Here is a 17,281-nt window from a genome sequence, read left to right as displayed (position 1 = left end):
CTGAGGAGGGTTGGGTTCCTCTGGGAGGCAGGAGCTCAGGACTGCCGGGCTTTGGGCCCTTAGAGAAATCAGTCTGATCCAAAGCCTTTCTTTCAACTGGTGCTTGGTCATGGCCACCAACTCTTGAAGGCCAAGCCTATCATAATGAAAGTTAATTATGTGTCCAGTTACAGACAGAGGTAACCAAAGTATAAACTCAGCAGTCAGTATTAAAAAGAAACATGTAAATCATCCTCAGCTTCCTTTGTTTTAAAATATGAGTTATTATTGTGCAAAGAGTGATTAAGTCCTGGGATCCCAGAGGTCGTGATGGCCAGCTGTGCCTGGCTTTGGGCTGCCAGGCATACCATTTCCAGGGAGTGCCCCACTGCCCCCTTTGCTGCCCTTCCAACACTCCTGAGAGCCCAAATCCCTTTGATCCAGCCTTGGTTAAGCAGGAATTTCAGCCCAACCTTAGTTCTGTCCTCTGTAGAAGACAGAGCCCAGCTCCACAGCGTCTTCTGCTTCTAGCTGCAACTGGAGTTGCCAGCTATGTGACCTGTGGCTTTAGGACTATGTATTCTTACTCCATGTTTCTCCAGGGAACGCTGGTAGTAATGGAGACGTCCCCCTTTGCTGTCCCCCTCATGCGAGGAAATGAACCTACCCTGAAGCATGGAGGACTTAAATTAGTCCTATGGAGGCACTTACATGATGCTTGCTTGGACCTCTTTCTGGGTTCAGGTGGGTAGATGGATCAGACTTTCTGTGCTATCACAATCGATGAGGGGGTTACTAATCAGCTTTTGTCCACATAGATAATTAAATGCATTAAAATCCAGAGAAACCAGAGGGCTGCAGGTTGATCTGTGCCCACTAAGAACATAACCCGGAGGGGAGGGAATTGAAAGTTTCGACAGCTAGAACACAGTGTCCCCCAAAGTGTTAGTACTAGTCTCTGACCTAGCCTCAGGGAAACACACTCCCTGGTGTCCTCTTTATCATTCTTGGAACCCAAGCGAGAGAGAGATCGGCTGCAGCATGAGAGATCAGACACAATCAAGAAGAGATTTCCCCCAGAGAGGGTTGGTAGTTACCCTTCCTTGGGGGAGAGGAGGGCTGCTCCATTCTTGGCCAGCTCTTCTAGAAATCATTCTCTTATCCCTTTTATCACCAGTCCACCAGTCTATTGATGGAAAGCAAATGCTCTGTCTTGGTTGTCAGGTTTCCTGTTAACTCCCACGCCCTCCCAAGGGGCCCCAGGAGCCAATTCAAGGCAGGGAGCAAATACCTGCTGAGCACTCAGTAGGAACCTGGCTGAGAGCATGAAGGAGGAGACTGCATTCCCCAGGCAGGGCAGGCAGGCACAGAGGGCCTTAATGCAAAGCTGCAGGGTGTCTGGCTCTAATGGAGGAACACCATGCCAAGGGGCTTGGGGCCAGAGGTCAGGGCAGGGTCTTTGAGAAGATGACAGTTTGATTGGGCCTGAAGAATGGTGAAGAATTGGATGTGCTGAGATGAGAGAGGGAGGGGGAATGATGTCAGCAAAGACACAAAGCAACAGAGGCTGTAGATGTGAAAGGAACAGCTGGCAGTCCACTTTAGCTGAAAAATAGGGGATGAATGAGGGCAGGGGAAAGGAAGCAGGCTCGGGCTAGATGGTGGATATGGCGGATGAACAGGGCACGCTTGGAATGCCAGGCTGAGCACCGGAGGTGCTTGGCCTGGAGGGGCCTGTGACCAGAGGTGTGCAAGCCAATGGGACATGGAGGGAGTATATGGAGTAGATGAGTGTGCAAGTGTGGATGTGTGTGAAAGGGTGGATGTGTGTGTCTAGTTTTGGTAATCCAAGGCATCATTATGAAACATCTTGAACATCACAGTGCCCGTTTTGGAAATCTTTCTTCCTTCTAAATGCTGTAGTGGTCTGGAATCAGACACAGTTAGGTTCAAGCCTGGGCTCTGCCACTTACAATCTGGGTGAAAAATCCCACAACCTCTCTGAGCCTGTTTCCTTTCTATCTAGAATGAAGCATAAAACTCACTCAGGGAGGTGGTGAGGATAAAGTGAGGTGTGTATGTAAAGCGTTAGGAGAATTCCTGGTGCATAGTAAGTGGTCAACAAATTCTAGCTGCTGCTATTATTGTTGTTACTATTATTTCCCTTCTACTGTCCACTGGTCACTCCAGGTACTTGCCCTGGTAACCATCCCCAGCCTCCCCCCAACTCCCCATGTCAACCTGATCTTCCAGGTCTGGGTGTGGCTTGAGACCAGCTCCCCACTCCCACCAAAGGTTCTGAGTTATTATTATTGTTCCCATGCCAGTATGAGCAGCTCCCAGGATGGTGTTGTTTGTGGGGACCTTTCTGCCACCTGTACCTGTGATACAGGGAGATGGGAGTCTGTAGCAGCAGCAGTAAGAAGTGTTAAGTTGGCAGGGCTTGAGGAAACACCTGAGTCCCCAGCCTTCTCCCCCCGCCCCACTAGAACCCCAGCTGGCCCTTGTGCACAACCCAACCATGTGCAGCCTGGTGGTGGGTACATCTGGCTGATCTCACCCTGAGCTGTCTTCCCTGTTGTCCACTTCTCATTTCCTGTCATGCGAGAAACTCACTCCTGGTCCTGACTCCCCCAGGCCAAGAACCACTACAGGGAAGAGTGACATGTGGATGTATTCTTTTTTATTTATTTTCTTTAATTTATTTTACATTTTTGGTTTTAATCTTTATTGTATTTTTTCCATTACCATTTAGTCCCCTTACACCCCCTCCCCCCAGCAATCACCACACTATTGTCCATGTCCATGCGTCCTTTTTACTTTTTGTTCAATCCCTCCACCCCCCAACTAGCTGTCATCCTGCTCTCCATTTGTGAGTCTGTCCTCACTTTCCTTGTTAGTTCAGCTTGTTCATTAGATTCCACATATGAGTAAAATCATGTGGTATTTGTCTTTCTCTGACTGGCTTATCTCACTTAGCGTAATGTTCTCCAGGTCCATTGATACTGTTGCAAAGGGTTAAATTTTCTTCTTTTTTACGACTGAGTAGAATTCCGTTGTGTAAATGCCCCATAGTTGTTTTATCCACTCATCTACTGGTGGACACTTGGGCTGCTTCCATATCTTGGCCATTGTAAATAATGCTGCATGAACATAGGGGTGCTCATGTTCTTTCTAATTAGTGTTTTGAGTTCCTTCAGATATATTCCCAGAAGTGGGATCACTGGGTCAAAAGGCAGATCCATTTTTGATTTTTTGAGGTATCTTCATACTGCTTACCACAGTGGCTGCACCAGTCTGCATCCCCACCGACAGTGCCCTAGGGTTCTCCGTTCTCCACATCCTCACCAGCACGTGTTGGTTGTTGACTTATTGATGATGGCCATTCTGACAGGTGTGAGATGACATCTCCTTGTGGTTTTAGTTTGCCTTTCTCTGATGATTAGTGATGTTGAGCATCTTATCATGTGTATTGGCCATCTGTATGTCCTCTTTGGAGAAGTATCTATTCAGGTCCTTTACCCATTTTTTAATTGGGTTTTTGGGGTTTTTTGGTGTTGAGTTTTGTGAGTTCTTTATAAATTTTGGATATTAATCCTTTATCAGATGTATTGGCAAATGTGTTCTCCCATTCCTTTGGTTGTCTTTTCTCTCTTTCTTTCTTTCTTTCTTTCTTTCTTTCTTTCTTTCTTTCTTTCCTTCCTTCCTTCCTTCCTTCCTTCCTTCCTTCCTTCCTTCCTTCCTTCTTTCTTTCCTTCTTCTTTCCTTCTTCTTTCTTTCTTTCTTTCTTTCTTTCTTTCTTTCTTTCTTTCTTTCTTTCCTTCTTCTTTCTTTCTTTTTCTTTCTTTCCTTCTTCTTTCTCTTCCTTCCTTCCTTCCTTCCTTCCTTCCTTCCTTTCTTTCTTTCTTTCTTTCTTTCCTTCTTCTTTCTCTTCCTTCCTTCCTTCCTTTCTTCCTTCCTTCCTTTATTTCCTCCTTCCTTCCTTCCTTCCTTCCTTCCTTTCTTTCTTCCTTCCTTCCTTCCTTCCTTTCTTCCTTCCTTCCTTCCTTCCTTCCTTCCTTCCTTCCTTCCTTCCTTTCTTTCTTCCTTCCTTCCTTTCTATTTTTCTTTCTTTCTTCCTTCCTTCCTTCCTTCCTTCCTTCCTTCCTTCCTTCCTTCCTTCCTTCCTTTCTTTCTTTCCTTCTTCTTTCTCTTCCTTCCTTCCTTCCTTCCTTTCTTCCTTCCTTCCTTTATTTCCTCCTTCCTTCCTTCCTTCCTTTCTTTCTTCCTTCCTTCCTTCCTTCCTTCCTTCCTTTCTTTCTTTCTTTCTTTCTTTCTTTCTTCCTTCCTTCCTTCCTTCCTTCCTTCCTTCCTTCCTTCCTTCCTTCCTTTCCTTTCTTCCTTCCTTCCTTCCTTCCTTCCTTCCTTCCTTCCTTCCTTCCTTTCTTTCTTTCTCTCTCTCTCTCTCTCTCTCTCTCTCTCTCTCTCTCTCTCTTTCTTTCTTTCTTTCTTTCTTTCTTGATAGGTCTGTAACGCAATGGATTTCCCTCTTAGGATTGCTTTCCCAGTGTCCCACAAATTTTGGATTGTTGTGTCCTCATTTTCATTTGTTACAAGGTGTCTTTATTTCTTCCTTGATCTCGTTGTTGACCCATTCATTGTTTAATAACATGTTACTTAGCTTCCATATCTGCGTGCTTTTCAGTGGTCTTGTGATTGATTTCTAGTTTCATAGCATTGTGGTCAGAGAAGATGCTTGAAGTGACTCCCATCTTCTTAAATTTGTTGACACTTGTTTTGTGTCCTAACATGGTCTAGCCTAGAAAATGTTCCATGTACACTTGAAAAGTATGTATATTCTTTTGCTTTGGGATGAAACGCTCTGAAGATATCAATTAAATCCATATGATCTACTGTATCATTTAGGGCTGCTGTGTCCTTGTTGATTTTCTGTCTGGAAGGTCTATCCATTGAAGTCAATGGGTGTTAAAGTCCCCGACTATGACTGTATTTCTGTCGATCTCTCCCTTTATGTCCATCAATATTTGCTTCACATATACAGGTGCTCCTGTTGGGTGCATAAGTGTTTACTAGGGTTATATCCTCTTTTTGGATTGTTCCCTTTATCATTATGTAGTGTCCTTCTTTGTCTCTTATTATAGACCTTGTTTTAAAGTCTATTTTGTTGGATATAAGTACTGCTACTCCAGCTTTTTTTCCTTTCCATTTGTATGAAATATCTTTTTCCATCCCTTTACTTTTAGCCTGTGTGTATCTTTTGATCTGAGATTGGTCTCTTGGAGGCAGCATATATGTGGGTCTTGTTTTCTTATCCATTCAGCTACCTTATGTCTTTTGGCCGGAGAATTTAAGCCATTTACATTTTTATATTTTATTTATTTATTTTTAGGGAAAGGAGCAGGGAAGGAGAAAGAGAGGGAGAGAACCAACGATGTGCGAGAGCTACTTCGATTGGTTGTCTCTTGCACTTCTCCAACTGCGGACCCAGCCCATAACCCAAGCATGTGCCGTGACTGGGAATTGAACCAGTGACCTTTTGGTTTGCAGGCCAGCACTCAATCCAGTGCGCCACACCAGCCAGGGCATCATTTACACTTAAGGTGATTACTGATAAATACGTATTTAGTGCTATTTATTGTTAGACTATTTTCTTCTGTTCTTTTCTTTCTCTTTTCCTTCTCCTTCTTAAAGCAAGCTCTTTACATTTGTTGCAGTACTTGTTTGGTGTTAACAAACTCCTTTAGCATTATCTTGTTTGTGAAGCTCCTTGTTTCTCCTTCAATTTTAAATGATAGCCTTGCTGGGTAAAGTAGTCTTGGTTGTGGATCCTTGCTTTTTTAATCACCTTGAATATTTCATGCCCCTCCCTTCTGGCCTGAGATGTTTCTGTTGAGAAATCAGATAACAATCTAATTGGTGCTCCCCTGTAGGTAACTATCTGATTTTCTTTTGTGGCTTTTAGGATTCTTTCCTTGTCTTAAAACCTTGTCATTTTAATTATGATGTGTCTCGTTGTCAGCCTCTCTATGTCCAACTTGTTCAGGACTCTCTGAGCTCTCTGGACTTGTGTGTCTTTTTCCTTCACTAGATTAGGGAAGTTTTCAGTCATGACTTCTTCAAATAGGTTCTCGATCCCTTGCTTGTTGTCTTCTACTCTGGTATTCTCATGATGCAGATGTTGTTTTGCTTCACGTTGTCCAAAATGTTTCCTCAGCTCTTCTCATTTTTTAAAATTCTTTTTCTTGCTCTGCTTGGGTGTTTTTTCTACCTTGTCTTCCAAAACACTGATTTGATCCTTTGCTTCATCTATAACCTACTGTTTATTCCTTCCAGTATATTATTTATTTCAGATGTTGCATTCTTTATTTCTGACTGGTCCTTTTTTATGGGTTCTATGTGTTTTTTCATGATCTTGAGTATCCTTATAATCATTACTCTAAACACTCTATCTGATAAATTGTTTGCTTCCATTTCATCTAGTTCTTCTGGACAATACTCTTGTTTTTTCATTTGGGGTCTGATTCTTTGTCTTCCCATTTTGGCTGCTTCCTTGCATATTCTGACTTAATTGTTAAACTGTTCAGTGATATAGCCTCAAGCTGTAATCAGCAGCCTGGCTTAAGTACCAGAAGGTGGAGCAGAGTAATTCCTGGGGGTAGGGCTATGGCTTCCTTTCAGCTGCTGCCACTCACAGAGGAGTGCTCTGCCTGAGAAAGATGGCCTCTGCAGTATAGGGAATGACTCAGCACAGGGGTCCTGGCAGCTGTTTGTTCAGTTCTCTCTCCAGAGCCCCCAACCCCAGACTCTCCTCAAACATCTCTAGTCCACTCTGCCCTCCCTCTGCTGGATGGAGCCCAGGGTAAGTGGCTGCAAATGAAATTTTGTGTGTTGGCTCTTTAAGAGGCTCTCTGGGTCTCCAACCATTTATCTCTGGCAGACAGAATCCCTGCTGCTTTTCACAGTTGGATGTTATCTGGGTTCCTTTCTGGCTCTGGTGCTGTAGGCTGGGGAGCCCAGCTTGAGATTTAGACCTCATACCTCTCAGGGGAACCCCCTGCCCCAGCTGCTGAATTATCTCTTTGGAACTTAAGCTTCCACCAGTGGGAGCCCAGCTAGCGCTCTTGTGCCTCCCCTGAATTCCTTAGGAGGCTCGTTGTGGTGAAGTGGTTTCTACTGTCTGTCCCTCATTATAAGGCTTCTCTCCAACTAATGTTCAGTTGGTTATTCAGGATGATTTCTCTACAATTCAATTGTAATTCCAGATTGGTCCTGGGAGGAGGTTAGTGTAGCTTCCACCTACTCCTCTGCCATCTTGGATCCAAATGTGGATGTGTTCTGTTGAAGATTCTGGGCTGCCTGAACCCACTAAGAGGGCCTCCCTTCAGCCCCGCCTCCCGACCTTCCCCTTCTCTTGCTCTCTTGCTCCTCCCTTCCTTTCCCAAATCTCCATTTCCTCCTTGCTCTCTGTGCTTAAAATAAAGTCACACAGTTCCAGTCATACTTGTCACTCTTTTTTGTCCATTATTTCAGGCCTGGAGGGAGTGGATGGGATCTCCAGAAGGGCATTCAATATGTTGGGGACTGCTAAGGTCATGCCAGCTATTTATTCATTCATGGCCTTAGGGCTGGGAACACTGAGGTTGGGTGCTTTCATGGCTCAGGGATCCCTGGGGTAATTCTCAAGTGCTAGGAAGTGTCTGGCACAGTGCTGGCTCATAACAGGCACTGAGCAATGTTGAAAGAATGAATGAATTCATCTGTAAGCTTTCCAATTTCTCATAGGCCAAAAAATAAAATTGCTTGTTGTGTTGGAGAGGATATAATTTTTTACATATTGCTGATCAAAGTATAAATTATTATTATAATGACTTTGGCAAATATATATTTTTTGTGTTGTAACATTGAACATTTGGCCATTCTATGATCAAGAAATTCCACTCCTAGATGTATATAAAAAAGAGAAATCCTCACATGCATATGTCATAAGACATTTAGAAATATGACCATAGCAGTAGCTTCGTAAGAGGAAAAACAAAACAAAAAAATAATACAATTACATCACGTGTGGTATATTCACTCATTAGAATACTAGGAATCCTAGTGGAGGAATCTGAGTTACACAATTTAAAAAAAAAAAGAAAAGAAAGTGCCTTTTTTTGTTTAAAAAACAACCAAAAACAAGAACAACCCCAGAAAATATTATTAGGTATATGCATGTTTATGATAAAACTAAAACAAACAAACAAAAAGCAAGGGAATGATGACACAAATTCAAGGTAGTGTGTAGGTAGATATAAATTATTAGTAATGTTGTGGTTCTTGTGTCAGCAAGTGGGCTCATGGGTATTTAATTTTTGTTATATTATTAAATAAGGAATAAAATCAATATGCTACTTATAAAAAACTAACCTAAAATGTGAGTTCATAAGTTGAAAGTGAAAGAGCACGTTAAAGTAATTGGTTAGAGGATCAGAGTGCATTGTACAAAGTAGGGGTGAGTAATTTTTCATGAAACTTATTTCAGTTTATCAGCATGGATATGTATGTAGATACTGATTCATGATATAAAATAGATTTCTTATTTTGAGTTGTGGTTAAAAAAGTTTGAGGGACTTCTGATCAAGGTGGAGGAGTAGGTAAATGCCCCTTACCTCCTTGCACAACCACATCAAAATTACAATGAAAATATAGAACAAACATCACTCAGAACTGTCCAAAATTGAGTTGAATGAAAGCCTGACAACTACCGAATTAAAGAAACCACATCCATCTAGATGAGTAAGAGACAAGGAAATGAGATGTGAAATGGGTGGGCCCATGTGTGATGGATAAAAATTTGGGAGGGATATCTCAGGAGTGAGGAGTCCCAGCCCTATACTATGCCCCCCAGCCCATGGTCCCAGTGCCAAGAAGATAAGTCCCCATGACATCTGGCTGCAAAAACCAGTGGGATTGAGTTGGTGGAAGAAATTTCTGGAGTCCCAAACAGTTCCTCTTCAGGAATCTATACATGGACTTACTTGGACTCATTCCCTCTGAGCTCCAGCACTGGGGTAGCAGCTTGAAAATTACCAGTGGCATATGGAAAGGAGCTGAAGTGTCTGGCATCAAGGTGAGAGCAGGGAGACAGCTTACTCCCAGACAGAAAAGCAGGCAGAAACCATTGTCCCTTTTCTGAACCCTTCCTCCAACAGAGCCACGGAGCCTGCAGGTGGGTACCATATCTGAGACTCCATCAAACTGGCTAACACTGCCATGCCCTGGAGATCACCTGAGACTCTGCCCCACCCAACTTCCAGGCCCACCCAAGCTGTTAAGAGTGGCTTTTCCATATGAATGGCTGGTCTTGGCTCATGCTTCACAAGTTCCTAAATCTTCTCAAGCAAGCAACAGCCAGCCTCTGAGCCTCTAGCCCCCACACCTCTTGCTAAGTGGCCCCAGGTATGGCACTAGTAGCAGCCAGGCTAAGTTCACAGCTTGGCCTTACCTGGGAAACTTTAAGCCCAGCACAAGTCAGCAGCCATCTCAAATTGCTTTATAGCTCATGCAGGGTGGCCCCAGACAGAACATAGGTGGGGGCTGACCTTGGCTGCACCACCTGGGAAACTCCAGAGCCTACAAACCCAGCGGACAACTATAAACCATGTTGGCATACCACCACCCTGACCATGAACAACTGATTCTCCACAGAGGTAGTTGTTGGTGGTCAGTGGTCACAGCCAGTCCTTGAAACTGACTGGCCTAGGTAATTCCCTCCCATTGATCTGCCAACAGCAATCAAGCCTCAACTACAAGAAGAGGGTGTACTCAGTTTACATGAAGGGCGCATCTAAAGTACCCAGCTCGGGTGATAGGGGAGGCTACCACTGGACCCTACAGGACATCTAATGCATTAGTTCATGTTACCAAGACAGGAGTCATAGCAGCTCTACCTAATACATAGAAACAAACACAGGGAGGCTGCCAAAATGAGGAGACAAAGAAGCATGGCCCAAATGAAAGAATAGATCAAAACTCCAGAAAAAGAACAGAACAAAATGGAGATAAGCAATCTATCAGATGCAGAGTTCAAAACACTGGTTATAAGGATGCTCAAGGAACTTAGTGAGGACCTCAATAGCATAAAAAGATCCAGTAAGTAATGAAGGATACACTAATTGAAATAAAGAACAGTTTACAGGGAAACAACAGTAGAGTGGATGAAGCCAAGAATCAAATCAATAGTTTAGAACATAAGGAAGCAAAAAACAACCAATCAGAACCAGAAGAAGAAAAAGGAATCCGGAAAAACGAGGATAGTTCCGACATTCTCATCATAGGGGGACCAGAAAGAGAAGAGCAAGAAATTATCAATCTATTTGAAAAAAATAATGAAAGCAAACTCCCCTAATTTGGTGAAGGAAATAAGCATGCAAGTCTTGGAAGCACAGAGAGGCCCAAACAAGATAGATGTTTGGCCCACTGCAAGCTACATCATAATTAGAATGCCAAAGGTTAAAGAGAAAGAGAAAATCTTAAAAGCAGCAAGAGGAAAGCAGGTAGTTACCTTCAAGGGAGTTCCCATAAGACTGTCAGCTGATTTCTCAAAAGAAACTTTGCAGGCTAGAAGGAATTGGCAAGAAATATTCAAAGTGATGAAAAGCAAGGACTACAACCAAGATTACTCTATCCAGCAAAGCTATCATTTAGAATAGAAGGACAGTTAAAGAGCTTCCCAGACAAGAACTAAAGGAGTTCATTATCACCAAATCATTATTGTATGAAATGTTAAAGGGACTTATTTAAGAAAAAGAAGATCAAAACTATGAATGATAAAATGGCAGTAAATGCATATTTATCAGCAATTGAATCTAAAAGACTATCTAAGCAGACAAGAAGAACAGGGACAGAATCATGGATATGGAGGGTGTTTTCATGGTTGCCAGATGGGAGAGGAGTGTGGGGGAATGGGTGAAGAGGTGAGGGGATCAAGAAGTACAAATAGCCATGGGGATGTAATGTACAGTATAAAAAATGGAGTAACCAAAGAACTTATACACATGACTCATGGATATGAACAATGGTGTGGGGATTGCCTGAGGGAGTGGGGGGTGCTGGGTGGAGGGGGCAAAGGGCGAAAAATCAGGACAACTGTAATAGCATAATCAATAAAATATAATTTTTTAAAAAAGAAGTAAAAAATGTTTGATAGGCTCCTAAAGAAACTCTTGCCAAGGTATGCCAGTAGATATGTACCAAAAAGTTCATAGCTGCATTGTTTGTTACAAGAACAAAAATACACAGATGCATACCCATAGGAGAGTGGAGGATTACTCATACACTAGAATACAGAGACTAATGGGCAAATCTCACAAATGGGATGTTGAGGAGGAAAAGCAAGTTACAGAAGCATACAGGGTAATTTTACTTGTATAAAACATAAAAGTAGTCAAAATTAAATGATTGCTTAAGGGTTCATTCGCTGTGGTTTCTGATAAAATAATACAGAAAAGCGAGAGAATGCTTAACACAAAAAACCAGGATAGTGGTTATTTTGGATGGGGTCACAGGGGGCTTTGAAAGTACTGGTGGATACACAAAGATGTTATTATTTTTGCATTTATATTATTAAATGTATGTTATATATAACCTTTTGACATGTATGAGAAATTTATAAACAAAAAGAAATGCCAACAGCAGCTGTGCTCTCTAGTCCTGTGGTTACTTCAGTTTAGAGTTATAACCCCAGATTTCTTATGTAGTCTTGAAACTGGAATCCCCAGTCCCAGTTTCTCTCCCTCTTGTCTGTCTTCCACATTGCTACCAGAGAGGCCTCCCCAAATTGCATATCTGGTAGCAATGTGGCTGGTCTGCTCATATACATTTTGTGGCTCCCCACTGCCCACTACATAAGCCCAAACTCCTCATCTCCACACATTTCTCCTACCTGAATTACCCTTTCCTCCCCTTCCTTCTCCTTCTTTAGGCCTATTTCAGGCCAGGGACCTCCACTTTTCCATCTGAGCTCACAGAATGGCCCTCTTGTCCTCCATGTCAGAACTCTGCAACTGTAACAGGGTGAGGTCACAAAGCCCTTAAGAAGGAGAGACCTTGTTCTCAGAGGCGAGGATTCTGGAAGCTTCTTGGACTGGAGCTTGGCTCAGTGCTCACGGGAGGCTTGGAGACTATAGCTCTGATCATCATGGTAAGACTTTCCCACACGGTTCATAGGCTCACATGGGATGAAGGGTCTTGGACTTCATCCACGTCTGGGACAAGCTTATCTGCTGTGTCTATAGCTTTTGGGAATGGGAGCAGAAAATGGTGGGAAGTGAGGGGAGGATGAGGCAGAGATTCATGGGAGATGATGTTTCTTAGCCAATTCATATCTTTTCCTCCGAACCTCATCTTCCCTAGAAGGAAGTTTGCACTGAGCTGGTGTGAATGGTTCCTATTCTTTGGGTGGAAGAGGGGTGTGACTTTATCCGTCCCTCAGAGTGTAAAGAGCATGGGCTTAAGATTTGATCTGGCTCAGCTGTTGATTTGCTGGGTCATTCATGTCCCTCTGCGTCCCTGCTTCCTAGTGTAGTAGATGTTATGAACATCAGCTTGCCCAAGGAAAGGCAGTGGAGACAGTAACATCTACCTGGCCCACTTCACAGGTGGTTGTGGGCCCCAGTGAGGGGGTGGAGGTAAAAGACTTTGAAGAGGGTAAGGCATTGTGCCAGTGCCACTTACTGTGCCTGGGCTGTTTATATGTTGGTCTGTGGAGACAGGGTGCGGGAATGGAAAAGCCACTGATTTTGTTCCTTGTAGACAGCCCTTCCCATCCACATTCTGGCTCCTTCCCTTCGGTTTGCAGGAGGAGCCGGAATCTGGATCCGTCTCTTATTGACATTCATCAAATTAAGGAAGTTTATTCATACTTAGGTTTTTTAAAAGTATTTTTAAAATTAGAAATTATTGAATTTTGTTAAAAACTTTTTGTATTCATTTAGATGATATATAAATGGTGAACGCCAATTGATTTCCTAGAGTGGATTTCCTATTCCTGGGATAAGCCCTATGGGATCTCAGTCCAAAAACAGAGCTCAATAGATCGTTGCCCTGCATTGTTGCCCCTTGTCCCTGAGTTCATGCTACTTCTGGATCTCCAGGCCTGGTGGAACACCCACCACTATGCCAGCTAAGCTCATTTCATCTTCCCAACAACCTTTGCGGATGGGAAATATTATCATCCCCATTTAACAGATGGAGCAGCAGAGGCCCAGAAAAGTTAGATGATCAACCCATGTTAGCAGGTGGGCGGGTGGGTAGTTGACTGTTTTATTGGCCTCAGTCAAGTGCCCTTATTTATTCTCCTCACTTCGCTGATCCTCCCCTCACTGTGCTGCCCCTACCCCCAGTGTGAAGAGACAAAGGTGACCATGCAGAGACACACGCAGAACCTGAGGCACAGCAAGGAGGAGCTGAACAGTCTTAACCAGGCCATCCAGCAGCTGACTGTGGAGGTGGACAGTTTGAAGAGTCGGGTGAGGGGTGCGAGTGGTAGGGGGCACCATGGTGGCAGCAGGGGTGTGTCCATTATTTGTGACAGCTAGACTCGGGCCCCCCATCCTTTGAAATAGAGTTTCTATTTGTAAATGTCTGAGCAAATAGGAGTGTGGCTGTATGTGTTATGTCATGCTTACATTTGCCTTGCACTCCCTGTAGTTCATGTGGGTAAGTGATTAACATGCAGATAAATATGTTTGAATAGGTATGCTTGTTTGTATATTGTTTTTTATGTATTTGTACATTTTTATGTCTGTGTGTTTTGTTTGTCCTACGTAGCATTAAATCTGAGCTCATCTTCGGAAACTGCAAGATTTTACTTGTAAATTCAGTTTTCTGGGTTCTCTAAAAATGTGCAGACCTGGTGATATTAAACTATGATCCCACATGGTAACATTTGGCTAGAGAAGAGAGGTCCCTGTCCCCCCACCACATGGGGATATGCCTCAGCCCCCCACTCCGGGCTGCCTCCTTTGACACCCAGGCAGAAGGTTCTTCGCCACTTATCTCCCCTTCCCTGTAGAAGAGAACAGGTGCTGAAGCTATGTCTCTTCCCAAGGTTGAGAAATGAAAGACAGAACATGAAGGAGGTCCTGGTGATTTCAGGGCAATGAGAGCAGGCATGCTTCTCTGTGGAACTGGATACTGTTGTATATAGTTAGTATTCGACCTCTACCTTTTGATGCCTCCAGCCTCACCTCTGTAGGCATTTGTGTTTGCGACTCAGGCTGCAGGCCTGAGAGAGGAGAGTTCCACATGAATGCTTTCTTTCTCCTGACTTCTCTCGCTGTCAGCCTCCTCTCTTTTCTCCCAGCATGTGCTCTGTCAAGCCCTCCCAGCTCCACTCCACACTATTCAGGGAAAGGGTTCTGCTTTGGTCTTTTCTTGCTTTTTGCAGTGAGGTGTCTCAGGCTCTGAGGGAGACTTGTGGGGGTTCTCCCTTCTCCAGGAACTGATGACTCTGAGGGGACAGCTGTACAGGTTCCAGGGGTGGCATGTGAGAGGGTAGAGAGTGAGAGGGTAGGCATGTTGGGGTGCAGTTTCCCACCAGCCATAGCTGCTCTGATCCCCTCTGCTGGCTTCCTAAGCAGCAAGCACACCTCCCCAAGGCAAGCAGTTATTACTATTATTTTTCCCCAAAGACTACAAATTTTAGTCTTCTGTGAGAACAGGATAGCCTTCTTATTAGTTTCCCTGATAAAACAATAATGCCAGCATTTTGTGCTAAGGAGCATTTGATGCTTTTTGCATCTGAGCTCATATTAGAAAGTGTCACTATACTGGTGTAAAAGGCTTTATCTCAACCATCCCTGATGGCTGGTGCCAAACCTCCATCCTGATAGCATTGCGGACACGCACGCACACACACATTTCACAGCAGGCATGTTCACCCTACACAATGATCTGTAATCCTCATTGGCTTTCCATCCTCTGAGGAAGGTCTGGACCCTTGAGGGGAAATGGGTGAGGACCAAGGATGACCTTCTGTCTGTGGTCTTCCCTTCACCCTTAGCCCTGCAAACTAGAAGGAGCCAAGCACCCACCGGCTCTGCAGGAGGAGGGTACCTCAGGCAGTGCCAAGGGCAAGCTGGCCTCACTGGAGGCCGCCCTGCAGCGAGCGAAGCAGGACATGGTGCGGCAGCTGCGGGAGTACCAGGAACTCATGATCGTCAAGCTGGGCCTGGACTTTGAAATTGCCACCTACCGCAAGCTGCTGGAGGATGAGCAGAGCAGGTGAGGGGTGCTTCAGATATAGCAAGCATACAGGTGGGGTGGAGGGGGGTCACCACCTGGGTCCTCAGCAGTTGGGGGCAGGGTGGGGAAAGGTGACCTGAGTATCCAGGGACTTGTTTTCCTGGAGCCAATTTGTTCCCACTATTCAACAGCCCCATAGACAAAGGCTCCAGCTAATGAGCACTGTGATGCCTGGGTTGGGGCAACTCATAAAGTCATTCATCCCCAGGATCAGACAGCAGGGGTGAGTTTGTTCAGCCAGGGGGAGCAAGATCTCAGTGTGAAGTGCCTTCTCAGTTTTGCCCCCCTTCCTAAGCCCTGGGGAAGGCAGTGTTTGTAGGAACAAGTAGGGCCTGGCTTTTACCCTGAGGCAGCAGTAGAGACTCAAGGACTCCCAGTTCCACCCAGCTGGGGACACAAGGCTTAGGGGAGGGGGACGGAATCCACCATGCAGCAAGCATGCTATATTTATTATCTCCTTTAAGCCCACAAAACTCCTGGGAGGGATGCTTCTATCCCCATTTCACAGATGAGGAAACTGAGTCCCAGAGAGGGCAAAAGGATGACTTCAGGGACGCACAGGTAGAAAGGGATTAAGTGAGGCTTGAACAGTATCTTTCAGATAATTGAGCTGTCTTCTCTGTGGTATCCTTTAAAATGCACCCCCAACCATGGTCTCCCCTTTCAAGATGTTTAGGTCCCCCCAAATGTAGGTCTCTTGCTTTCTTCCTCTTCCAAGAAGTCATCAGTATAAAAGTGAGTTATTTAAATTTACTCAAAAGTCTGTGGGGATCTGAGAGAACCAAAGAGCTTGCAGGATGGAATGATTTCTGCCTTTCTGGAGAGGGCCAGGAATGTTTTGTCTTGGCGAATGGAGACTATTACACCTAAGAGACAGATATACTCACCCATTTCCTCCTCCCTGCAGGCTTGGCCTAAGACTGGCAGCAGGGAGCCTCAGTAAGTAAATAGTAGGTATAACTTGGGTTAGAGGGACCAAATCTTATTCCCCCTCCTTGTGTGTATCCTTTTAGGAAGGGAGAAGGAGTCTGCTTCCTCTGCCTCCCTTTGTCAGGGGCTATTTCTTCTCTTGGGGGTCTTTGTGTTTGTGTGTGTTGGAGGGAGGGGGTCCTATGGTCTGCCCTTTGTGAGGAGGTTCTGTTGGTTTTGCCTGGTGTGGGGAAGGAAGTTCTGTGAGTTTATGCTCATGGAAAAGACTGTTTTATTCTTGGGTGGGAGGATCCTGTGTCTGACTTCAGGGAGGGACAGATTCTCCGGTCTGTTTCTGGGGGAAAAGGGGTCTGTATCTATTCCTTTGGGGATTTTGCATGTCTGTTTCTTAGTGGGGGGGGGGGGGGTCTGTGCATTGCTTCCTGGTGGAATTGTCTGTATGTCTATCTTCTGGGGCAGGAGGAGGGAAGGGGGTATCCTCCCCTCCAGCAGCTGTTCTCTGCTCAGCCCAGGGTAGCGTTCCCACCAGCCCGCCCAGCTCCACCTCGGGCTCCGCCCGCCTGCTGCCACCACAAGCGGGTTCCAACACCCTGGATACGAGCGCCCCTGGCGACGGCTGCGCGCTCTGCAGCAACTCCGGCTGTGTCGGGGATTTCAGCGGCAGAGGCTTCCGCGGATGTTGAACACTTCCTGCCCCGCATAGAAGTCAAAAAACCCTAGCTTTTGCCCCAAAGACTTGGTCTCAGATGCCCTTCCCATGGATCTGGCCCTCACCTCACCTATCGCTCCTGCCCCTCATCTCAGAGCATAAAGTCTCTGAATGCTGTTTTGCCCCTCTAAACTGCTCCCACCCCTCTTTTCCTGGGACCCCTCTTTTGCAATAAAAATGTTCTGCAGTGGACTGAGCTGCCAGGCTCTTTGCACCTGGATTCTTCAGGCTATTCCTAGAATGAAGACTAAACTGCCCAGATTTGGGGTTGGGGGCACTACCAAGAAGCAACCGTCCTAGTTCTACTTGGCAGAGGAGCGGAAAATTGCATTCATCCATCCACTCACTCACTCTGCAAACACTCACTGAACGTCC

The 17,281-nt window shown here is 44.9% G+C and overlaps 1 protein-coding gene across 1 annotated transcript; it reads left to right on the top strand.

Moving 5' to 3' along the window:
* The first annotated feature begins 12,096 nt into the window (after positions 1 to 12,096).
* Positions 12,097 to 16,880, top strand: LOC112318610 (keratin, type II microfibrillar, component 5-like). The gene is made up of 5 exons (XM_045184359.2): positions 12,097 to 12,163; positions 13,365 to 13,469; positions 15,026 to 15,246; positions 16,175 to 16,206; positions 16,705 to 16,880. The coding sequence occupies exons 1-5, from the start codon at positions 12,161 to 12,163 to the stop codon at positions 16,878 to 16,880; spliced, it is 537 nt and encodes a 178-aa protein (XP_045040294.2). The 5' UTR covers positions 12,097 to 12,160.
* The last annotated feature ends 401 nt before the right edge of the window (positions 16,881 to 17,281 follow it).

The sequence above is a fragment of the Desmodus rotundus genome, chromosome 3 (assembly GCF_022682495.2).
Source record: "Desmodus rotundus isolate HL8 chromosome 3, HLdesRot8A.1, whole genome shotgun sequence".
NCBI lineage: Eukaryota > Metazoa > Chordata > Mammalia > Chiroptera > Phyllostomidae > Desmodus > Desmodus rotundus.
Note: the sequence above shows the minus strand (reverse complement) of the source record. Positions and strands in the feature narration are given on the sequence as shown.